At 48.9% G+C, this 12,382-nt stretch overlaps 1 protein-coding gene across 6 annotated transcripts in view; it reads left to right on the top strand.

Moving 5' to 3' along the window:
- SLC47A1 (solute carrier family 47 member 1) overlaps positions 1 to 12,382 on the top strand; it is a 46,763-nt gene that overhangs the window by 15,288 nt on the left and 19,093 nt on the right. For 4 of the 6 annotated variants that reach the window (XM_031657408.1, XM_031657410.1, XM_031657412.1 and 1 more), the window contains exons 4-10: positions 293 to 441; positions 1,968 to 2,010; positions 3,758 to 3,802; positions 8,160 to 8,257; positions 8,541 to 8,638; positions 8,744 to 8,857; positions 8,943 to 9,010. In XM_031657408.1, coding sequence (XP_031513268.1) covers positions 293 to 441; positions 1,968 to 2,010; positions 3,758 to 3,802; positions 8,160 to 8,257; positions 8,541 to 8,638; positions 8,744 to 8,857; positions 8,943 to 9,010 — 615 coding nt within the window. The remainder of the gene's footprint in view (positions 1 to 292; positions 442 to 1,967; positions 2,011 to 3,757; positions 3,803 to 8,159; positions 8,258 to 8,540; positions 8,639 to 8,743; positions 8,858 to 8,942; positions 9,011 to 12,382) is intronic. The other 2 variants (XM_031657411.1, XM_031657409.1) reach the window with 2 other exon arrangements.

A 12,382-nucleotide genomic window follows, 5' to 3' on the forward strand; every position in this document is an offset into this window, starting at 1 on the left:
TGGGGCAAAGTCTCTAGGGCCATGGACTTCTTTTTTTTTTTTTTTTTTTTTTGAGGAGTCTTGCTCTGCCTGCCAGACTGGAGTGCAGTGGCGTGATCTCAGCTCACTGCAACCTCTGCCTCCCGGGTTCAAGCGATTCTCGTGCCTCAGCCTCCTGAGTAGCTGGGATTACAGGCGTCAGCCACCTCACCAGCCAACCTGCTTCTTTATGAGGCACAATTGAAGGCTTTTAGGGGACAGCTGGGGTGCTGGGTCTGTGCTAATGGGTTCATTTTGGCTGTGTGCACCCCAGACGTACGGCAGCCAGAACCTGAGGCACGTGGGCGTGATCCTACAGCGGAGTACGCTCATTCTGCTCCTCTGCTGCTTCCCCTGCTGGGCGCTGTTTCTCAACACCCAGCACATCCTGCTGCTCTTCAGGCAGGACCCGGAAGTGTCCAGGTAAGATGGAACCTGTCACGGCGGGACTGTGTGTCCGTCCCACAGAAAGATTATGCTGTCTGGGTGCAGCCAAGGCCAGGGACAAGGCCACACACCAAGGTGGTGCTAATCTCTCCTTGGCTGACGTCTCCTAGGTCTTAATACTTTCCTCACCTGGCACCTAAGATGTACTCCCCCTCCCCTCCTGGGTGACTTGCATGGTTAAGAGTTTTCAATGAAAACAGATTTGCAAGCACTCTGCATGTGGGATGGTAGTTTCTGACGTTTGCTCAAAGCTTAGTTATTCTTGACCTTGGTTGATATTAAAATCACCTGGGTGCTTTCAAATCCACCTGTGCCCCTGCTCCCTACCACTCAATATTCTGTTTTGTTTTGTTTTTTTTTTTTGAGACCAAGTCTCGCTCTGTCCCCCAGGCTGGAGTGCAGTGGTGCGATCTTGGCTCGCTGCAACCTCTGCCTCCCGGGTTCAACCAATTCTCCTGCCTCAGGCCCCCGAGTAGCTGGGATTACAGGCGCCCGCCACCACGCCTGGCTAAGTTTTGAACTTTTAGTAGAGACGGGGTTTCATCATGTTGGCGAGGCTGGCCTCAAACTCCTGACCTCATGGGATCTGTCATCTCGGCCTCTCAAAGTGCATGAGCCACCATGCCCGGCCAGGATTCTGTTTTAATTGGTCTGGGGTGAGGCCTGGGTATCGGTATCTTTCAAAGCACCCTAGGTAATTCTAATATGCTGCCAAGTTTGAGAACCAGTGATTTAATTGGGTAAGAGCTTTTAAAACTCTAATCTAGACCAGCGGCTCTGAACTAGGAGACATTTGGCAACGTCTGAAGACATTTCCGGTTATCACAGCTGGCAGTAGGCAGGTGCTCCTGGTAGAAGCCAAGGAGGCTGTGAAAGATCCTGCAGTGCTCGGGACAGCACCCTACAACAGGCGGAGAATTACCTGGCCATAGTGCTGAGGTTGAAAAACCCTGTCCTAGACATAAAGACATCAAATAACCAAGAAAGGTTATCTGGGTTATAAGATGACAAGCTCTATATGTAAATTTTCACATTTGCTCTAGCAATTTTTTCTTTCTTTCTTTTTTTTTTTTTTTTTTTTGAGATGGAGTCTCGCCCTGTCATCCAGGCTGGAGTGCAATGGCGTGATCTCAGCTCACTGCAACCTCCTCCTCCCGGGTTCAAACGATTCTCCTGCCTCAGCCTCCCGAGTAGCTGGGATTACAGACAGCCGCCACCACGCCTGGCTGTTTTTTGTATTTTCAGTAAAGGCGGGGTTTTACTGTGTTAGCCAGGTGGTCTCGAACTCCTGACCTCATGATCTGCCTACCTCGGCCTCCCAAAGTGCTGGGATTACAGGCGTGAGCCACCGCGCCCGGCCTGCTCCAGCAACTTAAGCCTATTAATTTCGAAAGAGCCAAGGATGCAAAAGGCAGTTTTAGTTATTTTCTTCTGCCCACCTTTCCCTGGAAACAGAGGCCTCCATCACAGTTTTTGTTGTTGTTTTTCTTTTCGTTATTTAGGCTTACCCAGACCTATGTCACGATCTTCATTCCAGCTCTTCCTGTAAGTGCTTAAGGGCTAAGAGGTTCCCTTCTTGGGGTCCGTGGGTGAAAGGTAGCCGCCATATCTGTGAGCTCAGTGCATTGGCTCAGTCTTAGATGATTCTTATCTGTGCTGTTGGTGCCCATCAAGGAAGCCTGTTTTTATTTATGCCTGTTAAGGACACAACAGATGTTTGTCTCAAGGAACACCAAGATTGAGGCTGCTCCAGGAGGTCTGGAGTAGCGCTGGAGAGACCTCCAGAATCATCCATAGAGAAGAGTGCAAACTTTCATTGTAAACAAGGGCAAAGTCTCACCCATCTGAGAACCCCTGAGGGTGTCACTTAGAACCTTTAGACTTTTTTTGGTCTGCTGAGTTTGACCACACAGAACCGGTAAGCATGGGTTAATGTTTGACACAGTTGTGTGTGGTCAATGAACAATGAGAGCTAAGTGGTTTTTTTGTTTGTTTGTTTGCTGTTTTGGAGACAGGGTCTCATTGCTGTCACCCAGGCTGAAGTGCAGGGACATTGTGACATTGTCATAGCTCACTGCACCCTTGACCTCCTGGGCTCAAGCCATCATCCTGTCTCAGCCTCCTGAGTAGCTGGAACTACAAGCACAAGTCACCACACTTGGCTAATTTTTTAGTTTTTCTAGAGACAAGGTCTTGCTTTTTTTTTTTTTTTTTTTTAAAGCTAGGGTGTCACTCTGTTGCCCAGGCCGAAGTGCAGTGGCACAATCTTCACTCATTGCAACCTCTGCCTCCTGGGCTCAAGTGATCCTCCCACCTCAGCCTCCCGATTAGCTGGTACTGCAGGTGCACACCACCACGCCCAGCTAGTTTTTATATTTTTTTGTAGAGACAGCATTTTACCATGTTTCCCAGGCTGGTCTCGAACTCCTGGGTTCAAGCGATCCGTCTGCCTTGGCCTCCCACAGTGTTGGGTTGCATGTGTGAGCCACCACGCCTGGCCTGAGAGCTAAGTGTTTGTTATTTAGCTGGAGACTGTAGCTGAATTAGTCTGCGGGGGCTTCCATAATATAATACCACACACTAGGGGGCCTAAACAACAGAAGTTTATTTTCTTACAGTTCAGGAAGCTGGAAGTCCAAGGTCAAGGCGTAGCAGGGTTGGTGTCCTCTGCGGCCTCTCTCCTTGGCCTGCAGATGGCCACCCTCTGCAGGTTGTCCCCTATGCATTCATACCCTGGTGTCTCCTGTCTTCTTATGAGGACACCAGTCCTATTGGATTAGGGCCCCACCCTAATGACCTCATATTAATTTTATCTCCCTTTGAGGACCTCCAGTTAGTCACACTGGGGACTAGGGCTTCAATATACGGATCTAGGGACACCATTTGCCCTCAGAATTGACAGTGTGCTCACTTATTTATCCTGAAACCTTGTAAATGTAACAATCTTTCATGATTCCACCACATAGGACCAGTCTATATGGAGGTGCCCATCTGGAATGTGCCCAGGGCCTCCTCTCCATGCCAGTGTCCCCAGAAGAGTCCTGGCCATTCACCTAGGGAAACTGCACCTCCTTTTGCCTGAGGGAATATGCTTGGGGCATATTCACCCATAAAGGAGATGTGGGAAGCCCCCGGGCCGTAACCCCTGGCCCCAGCCCTGTCCTGAGACGGCAGCCTCTGTGGCTCCGTGCAGCCGAGCCTTGGCTGTGGCTCCCAGCTCCCTGCCGTGTGACCCTCACTGCTGTGTGGCAAGGCTGAAACATTAACATTCATCTCTCTTGTTCTTTTGTAGGCAACCTTTCTTTATACGCTACAAGTTAAATATTTGCTCAACCAGGTAATACTGACTGTTCTCTTCCTTTGGGAGGCTAATGGGAGTTTGTACCTTTCTGGGAGTGGGGTCCTGAAGATACTCCAGGACCAGGGACACCAGGGTGGAGGGAGCTCACCGCTGGGAGCCACTGAAAGGTATTTTTTCATTGTTGTGCACACACGACTCGGATGTCAGAGGTTTGTTAAGTGATATCCAGGAAAGAACATATTATATTTGGCTCTGGAAAACGTATCCAATTTCCACTTGGAAATATTGTCATTGGCAGGGTGGGCTCAGAGCCGCAGTGTTCCTTGGCTCTGCATTTTAACCAGTGTCCTGGAAAGAAGGGTGCATGCCTGTTTGCTCCCGAGACAGAGCGCAGGCTGGGGGCGGCTCGTCTGGCAGAGAGGGAACCCGCCTGTCTGCTCTGTGCTGTCTGAATGTCCCCACTTTTCTCAGCGAGGATATAAGAGCTCAAACTCTCATGACACCTAACGTCAGCCAGAACTCCTCCTATGTGATTAAACAGTCACGGCCAAAGGCCCTGGCTTGGAAGGGGTAGATTTATGAAATCAGCATATGTGGGACTCGCCACATTCTTCCAGACAAGTCCAGGTAAACGGGTACCCGGCAATGGATCCCGGCCGCACTGGTGGGCTCTCCAGGGATGTGCAACGGGGGGGCCAGGACGGGAGGAGGAAGAAAGGAAGTTTCCCACCTATCTTAAAGTTAAGATATTACCCTATTTAAAAAATACATATATATTTTTTTTTTGAGAGGGAGTCTTGCTCTGTTGCCCAGGCTGGAGTGCAGTGGCCGGATCTCAGCTCACTGCAAGCTCCGCCTCCCGGGTTTTACGCCATTCTCCTGCCTCAGCCTCCCGAGTAGCTGGGACTACAGGCGCCCGCCACCTCGCCTGGCTAGTTTTTTGTATTTTTTTGGTAGAGACGGGGTTTCACCGTGTTAGCCAGGCTGGTCTTGATCTCCTGACCTCGTGATCCGCCCGTCTCGGCCTCCCAAAGTGCTGGGATTACAGGCTTGAGCCACCGCGCCCGGACAAAAAAAATATTTTTAAAGTAGATATGGGGTCTTGCTATGTTGCCCAGGCTGGTTTCAAATTCCTGGCCTCAAGAAATCCTCCTGCCTCAGTCTCCCAAAGTGCTGGGATTACAGGTGTGAGCCACTGCCTCCGGCCAGGATATTACTCTATCAACAAAACAAGAATATTTAGAATCCCTATTAGTATCTAGAATGACATCTCCGAAATAGGTGTAGACTAGAGAGAAGGAAACCCACACATCTCATCCGGCTCTGGACTGTCTCCTTTTGATCTAGACCCTTGCTAAGGCAGCATGGATACCTTAGCACGCTGCAAGGTCTTCTCCTGGACTCAGTCCCCCAACAACTGCGGTGGCCCTAACCTCAGGGTCTCATGTGACCTACTAGGGACAGTGAGTGTGAAAGTGTTCTCTCCTGTTCTCTGGGGCACAGGGAAAGGCCTGGAAGTAGGAACCACGAGCTGAGAGGGGTTGGGAGCTTTGAATTTGGTGACAGAGGACACGTGGGGTTTCCAAGGTCAGGAAGGAAGGCAGGGCATCCCAGACGGAGGGGATGCCTGTTTCTAGGGGCTGGGGCCCGCCGAGTCTCGTTAGGCCACTGCAGTGGGAGGGGACGCAGTGAGATGATGGCATCGAGAGGTGGGCTGGCCCAGGCTCAGGCTTTGTGTTTTCTGCTGGGGCATTTCGTTTTGGGAAATTAACTAATTGGGAGAGGAAGAGGTGAGAGTTACGGACATGGTCCAAACAAATGATGGTGAAGGTCTGTGATGAAGAGTTTGTGTTGTGGGAGCAGTGGGAGATAGGATGATGAGTGGGTTCTATAAAAATGGCAGGGGCTGTCGGGCCCCCAGGGTGGAAGGAGTTTCTGCCCTGGGCCCTTCCCTAGGAAGACAGGGTGACCATTCGCTGAGCGTAGCACCGAAGAGAAGCAGCTGGGAGTTTGGAGAAAGTGAATGCTCTCGGAGAGGGCGGAGGGTGGGAAGAGAGCCAGATGGTACTAGGGGGAAGACAGACTTTGAAGTAGGAGAGTCAAGAGGGCCTTGGAGGAGAAGGTCACTCCACTGGGCGTGGAGACGCATGCGTATTGCAGGCTTGGCCGCCTCCTCTCGTCCTCCCACGAGCCTGCTCTTCTGCCTTCTTCCATTCCATTGCAATGGGTGGAATTGCGTGGCCTCCCCATTTTCACTCCCAGTAACCTGTCCTTTTGGTCCCTGTCACATCCTCGACTCCATCTTTCCTTCCCTCCCACATCTGGTCAGTCACCTGGTGCTTTAGCTTCTGCCTGCTCCTCCCAATTCTCAGTGCCACCATCTGAATTCATTTCTTTCTTTTTCTTTTCTTTTCTTTTTTTTTTGAGACAGAGTCTCACCCTGTTGCCCAGGCTGGAGTGCAGTGACGTGATCTCGGCTCACTGCAACCTCCACCTTCCAGGTTCAAGTGATTCTCCTGCCTCAGCCTCCCAAGTAGCTGGGACTACAGGCGTGTGCCACCATGCCCAGCTAGTTTTTGTATTTTTAGTAGAGACGGGGTTTCACCATGTTGGCCAGGCTGGTCTCAAACTCCTGACCTCAGGTGATCCGCCCACCTTGGCCTCCCAAAGTGCTGGGATTACAGGCGTGACCCACCGTGCCCAGCCCTGAATTCATTTCTTGTCATTTGTCCTCTGTGTCATTTCAGAGGACCTTAACCTGGCTCCATCCACTGCTGTCTGCCTGAAAAGTAAATCTGATCACTAATTCCCTTGCTAAAAACTAACCAGGGCCTCCCCATAAATATGTGGCCTACACAAGTCATCGGCCAAGACCATTGTCTTGGCCCCACCAGCCTGAGACCACCAGAGACAGGCCTGCAGGCCAGTGGGTTTGCAGTTGGATTTATCAACCTGTGGCAATGAGAGAGACTAGAGGGGCCGGGGGAATGCCTCACTAAAGGAAGAAAAGTTATTATAAAGGTTTGAAGAAGGATGGGGCTCAGGTTACATTATTAAACATATCGAAACCACGGTTTGATAGGCACCGAGCAGATCTGTGAGTGAGGGGCCCAACACCAGGTCTGGGCTGTGACGTGGACCCGGTGCTCCTCCTTTGGAAACTCAAGGCTAAGCAGGATGTTGAGGGTGGACAGATGTAGAATGCCACATCCAGGAGCTCCCACGAAGCTCTGTGCCTGGGTTCAAATTGAGACTACTTTTTTGTGTTAAAGTAGGCAAGAGTGGGGTGTTTTCTTTTTACTGATACAATTTCAAACAGCAGTGTTTCCGAACAGTGTGATTTTAGAGAACAAAGTTTCTCAATGAGTCAGAAAGCACTCGTCATTCTACTAGGGGAGTAATGACACTTTATGGGGACAGCGTGACCTTGGGAGAAAGGTTTCCTCTTACGTTTGCACTGACTTGATTTGCGTCTGCTATTCTAGCCGGATGCGGAGCAGAACAGAGTTTTACTTCCTCGGTCTGATGTAATGTTACTTTCACGCCCTGTCTTACTTTGACACACCAAATAGTCTGGATGTTTCTCCGGTCCTGTACTTTTGAGAGTTAGATATGTTGGAATCCCTTCCGTATTCTAGAAAGGAACTCTAGTTTCTTCAAGACCTTAGGTCATTTTTTTTGAATTTCTAAGTTGGTCAAGAAAGTATTCTCGGCCGGGCGCGGTGGCTCAAGCCTGTAATCCCAGCACTTTGGGAGGCCGAGACGGGCGGATCACAAGGTCAGGAGATCGAGACCATCCTGGCTAACCCGGTGAAACCCCGTCTCTACTAAAAAATACAAAAAACTAGCCGGGCGAGGTGGCGGGCGCCTGTAGTCCCAGCTACTCTGGAGGCTGAGGCAGGAGAATGGCGTGAACCCGGGAGGCGGAGCTTGCAGTGAGCTGAGATCCCGCCACTGCACTCCAGCTTGGGCGACAGAGCGAGACTCCCTTCCCAAAAAAAAAAAAAAAAAAAAAAAAAAAAGAAAGTATTCTCATTTTCTCCTATCGTCCGGTGTCAAAGATGGCTTGTTGACCCATTTAGCCCCTGCCAGTCCTTGCAATGTTGGAAATAAGCCATTTCTCTTCTTCCTTCTCTGCTGCTGAACGTACCTTGCCTGTGTCTCTCTGTGGCCAGAACGCCGCACTTCATACCTCAAAGAGAGAAGGAAGAGAAAGGGATGGGAGAGTGGAAGGGCAGGAGCAACCAGGACGTGGCCTCCCCTAAGTTAAGCCCCCCTGCTCTGCCCGTGACACCCACTGAGCAGGCCAGCTGGAGCCTGTGTGCTTGGGGAGCAGAAAGGCAGTCCTATTCTGTGGATCTCAAGGATGGCATATGCGGTGTCCTTGTTCCAGGGAATTCTCCTGCCCCAGATCGTAACTGGAGTTGCAGCCAACCTTGTCAATGCCCTCGCCAACTATCTGTTTCTCCATCAGCTGCATCTTGGGGTGATGTGAGTCCAATGTACTCTTGGGACAGGGACAAGGGATGACTTGCATGTGGCTTTTCCAGGAGGGAGAAGAGTGGGCTCTTCAGCTGGTTCTCGTGTTCACACGTGGTCTCTTTCTTGCACACCGTGGAAAGCACTGTCAGGGATGGAGGGTGAGGCTGCTCTGGGAAGAAGACCTTGGTCTGCTGAGGACGGCACGGGAAGGGATGAGTCTCCCCTCCTCACCCAGTGGGGCAGGGAGAGGCGCAGGAAGGTACCTCCCTCTCACTGGGACTGTTCTTTCCAGAGGCTCTGCAGTGGCAAATTTGATTTCCCAGTACACCCTGGCTCTACTCCTCTTTTTCTACATCCTTGGGAAAAAACTGCATCAAGCTACATGGGGAGGTAACGACTGCCCTTTTGTCTTCCAACTGGGACGTGGGTTTTGTCTCGGGTTGAATTCCAGCCCGATGGCCAGATCTCCTGGAAATGTGTGTGTCCCGCCCACAGGTTGGTCCCTCGAGTGCCTGCAGGACTGGGCCTCCTTCCTCCGCCTGGCCATCCCCAGCATGCTCATGCTATGCATGGAGTGGTGGGCCTATGAGGTCGGGAGCTTCCTCAGCGGTCTGTATGAGGACGGATGACGGGGACTGGTGGGAACCTGGGGGCCCTGTCTGGGTGCAAGGCGACAGCTGTCTCTTTTCACCAGGCATCCTCGGCATGGTGGAGCTGGGCGCTCAGTCCATCGTGTATGAACTGGCCATCGTTGTGTACATGGTAAGCAGGGGAGCCGGTCGTGGGGAGGTGCCAGGCGTTTTCCTTGCTGGGTATCTGAAAGCGTCCATGGATGAGCATAGGCATTCGTACATGAATCATTTGTGAAATGATGAACAAAAGTCAAATCCCATCCTTGAGCCTGGGAGGGTACCTCTGCTACAGCTGGATCTTCCCTGGGAACTGAAGCGGGGCTGGAGAGAAACTGCACGTGATCTGCTGGTTCTTCATCTCCTAACGCAGCTCCCAGCTGAATCTTCCCTTGAAAGATTTGATTTTGTTTCCATACTTTTAGAATCTTTTTCAGTTGTCACAGCACAAATACCTTGAGGGGCCAGGTGGGTGGCATAGCAGAAGGATGAGGCTGGGTGTATGGCCATAAACATCAAGCTGCCTATGTCACTATTCCCGCTCCTGCCTGGTTCTGAAGCCTCTGAAAACACAGTGTGGCTACTCCTAGGTAGATCCCCAAAACAACTGAAAGCAGGGTCTTAAAGAGATTTTTTTTTTTTTTTTTTTGAGACGGAGTCCCACTCTTGTTACCCTGGCTGGAGTGCAATGGCGTGATTTCAGCTCACTGCAACCTCCGCCTCCTGGGTTCAAGCATTTCTTCTGCCTCAGCCTCCCAAGTAGCTGAGATTACAGGTGCCTGCCACCACGCCCAGCTACTTTTGTATTTTTAGTAGAGACAGGGTTTCACCATGTTGGTCAGGCTGGTCTTGAACTTGTGACCTCAGGCGATCCACCCGCCTCGGCCTCCCAAAGTGTTGGGATTTACAGGCGTGAGCCATCGCACCCGACTTAGAGGGGTGTTTGTTAACTGTGTTCACAGGAGCATTATTGACAGTAGACAAAAGGTGGAAGCAACCTATGTGTCTGCGGGTAAACAAAATGGGTTCTTCGCATACTGTGGAGTATTATTCAGCCTTAAAGGGGAGGAAATTTTGATCATAGAGAACACCAGTCGTTAGGAGGCTTTTCTTTGACTTTATTTTCCTGAAAACATCAGCTGGAGATTCTGAAGGAAGCAAGTACCATTTTAGAAATGTAAAATTAGAAAACAGAAAGGGAGTTTGTAATGTGGGGAGAAACTCAAGCCAGCAGATGTGCTTGGCATTTTTTGCAGTATTAACACTTAGATTTTTTTCCCTCTGATATTGGTTATGTTTTAAAAGTGCATAGAGTACATATTTCCCGTTTTCTTTAAGAATTATTCTCTTGCAGACCTGTTTTTTGTTTTGTTCTTCTAGCCTTGGCAGTTTTTTAACACAGACTTTTTACTTCACTTTTAGTATTTTATTTACATTTTATGTTTGAGTCAATTCATTAACTAATTCTAAGTCAAAATGCTTAATGGTACATAGGATTCCACTATATGTGATATACTTTTAAAATCAATTTCCTATGGTTGAACAGTTTATTTCCAATGTTTCAATATTAACAACTCTTCAAGGAACATCCTAGGACAAATATCTTCATACACTTGTCTGATTATTTCTTTAAGATTTGTAAAAGAGAAACAAAGGCACGATTTTATGTCTTTTGAATATGTTTTCATATGCTTTCCAATAGGCTTGTAAGAATTTACACTTACATTTCTTCTCAATCAAAAGAAAGATGTATGCCCTTTCCTCAGGTTCACCAGTTTTGCCACATTTATTCTGTCTGGTCTATCTACATAGTCCATGTTCAAATAAAATATCAATACAGTCAATTCAAAACAATACCAATTGTTCTGGTAATGTCCCTTATCACTAATTTTCCCCTAGCATCTTTAGTGTCCTTTAATCTGGAACAGATCTTCATTGTTCCATTGTCTTTCTTGACCTTGGCATTTTTGAAGAACATAGGCCATTATCTGTAGAAGTTCACTCAGTGTGGTGCAGCTGATGTTTCCTTATAAATAAATTTAGATTGTCCGTCTTGGGCAGGAAAGCTAGAGAAGTGATGCTGTGTCCTCCTTAGTGCACCGTATCAGGAGACACATAATATTGATCTGTCTCAGTGTTGGTGATACTACCTTTTTACTTGGTGGCGGTGGTTTTTTTTTGTTTTTTGTTTTTTTTGAGACAGCATCTTGCTCTGTCACCCAGGCTGGTGACAGTGGCCTGATCTTGGCTTACTACAGTCCGACCTCCTGGGCTCAAGCAATCCTCCCACTTCAGCCTCCTGAGTAGCTGAGACTACAGGCATGCACCACCACTCCCAGCTAATTTTTTAAAACAATTTGGTCTTGTTATGTTGCATAGGCTGGTCTCAAACTCCTGGGCTCAAGCAATCCTTCCACCTTGGCCTTCCAAAGTGCTGGGATTACAGGCACAGCCATTGCTCCCTGCCAGTATTAACTTTGATTGCTTGGTTAAGGTGGTGCCTGCCAGGTTTCTCCTGTCAAGTTACTGCCTTTCCCTTTGTAATGAATAAATAATTTGTCAGGTGATCTCTGTGTTTGTCCCTGCTTATGAATTTATAGGCAGAGACTCAGTCTTCCATTACTTTTTTATTCCTCAATCTGTGTATCAGATTTTCTTTAAGCTGGTCCTTAGTCATCCTGATCCTAAGGCAATGTTCATGTTTCAACAAGTGATGACTCCTTTTTCCTTATTAATATTAATTTTCCAACTGGTAACTTTATATATAAATAATAGTAATGGTAAATCTTTATTGAGCAATTCCTACATGCTTCTTCTAAGCAGTTAGGCGTGTATGGACTCATTAAGTTCCCACAATAGCCCAAGGAGATAGGTTCTATGATTAAACTCTTTTTTTATTTTATTTTATTTTTTGAGATAGAGTCTCGCTCTGTCACCCAGGCTGGAGTGCAGTGGCGCGATCTCGGCTCCCTGCAAGCTCCACCTCCTGGGTTCACGCCATTCTCCTGCCTCAGCCTCCCGAGTAGCTGGGACTACAGGCGCCCGCGACCACGACCGGCTAATTTTTTTGTATTTTTTAGTAGAGACGGGGTTTCACCATATTGGCCAGGCTGGTCTCGATCTCCTGACCTCGTGATCTACTGCCTCGGCCTCCCAAAGTACTGGGATTACAGGCGTGAGCCACTGCGCCCAGCCGATTCAACTCCTTTTACAGATAAAACAAAACTCTGGAGGTTTAGAGAGGGTAAGTAACTTGCTCAGGGTGATGCAGCTGATAAAGTGGCTGCGCTGGGATTTGAACCCAAGCCATAGCCATCTGGCTTCAGAATTGTGATCCCTAACCACAATGCAGGGTTTCTTCCCTGCAGTTCCTTTAGTGCCAGTCCTGTCTTGTAAACTGGATCCCTTGATAGTCTTTCAGAATAGACACTGTGCCGTGTGTGGTGGCACACGCCTGCCATCCCAGATACTTGAGAGGTTAAGGTTGCAGGATCGTTTGAGCCCA

This window comes from Papio anubis, chromosome 17 (assembly GCF_008728515.1).
Source record: "Papio anubis isolate 15944 chromosome 17, Panubis1.0, whole genome shotgun sequence".
Lineage (NCBI taxonomy): Eukaryota > Metazoa > Chordata > Mammalia > Primates > Cercopithecidae > Papio > Papio anubis.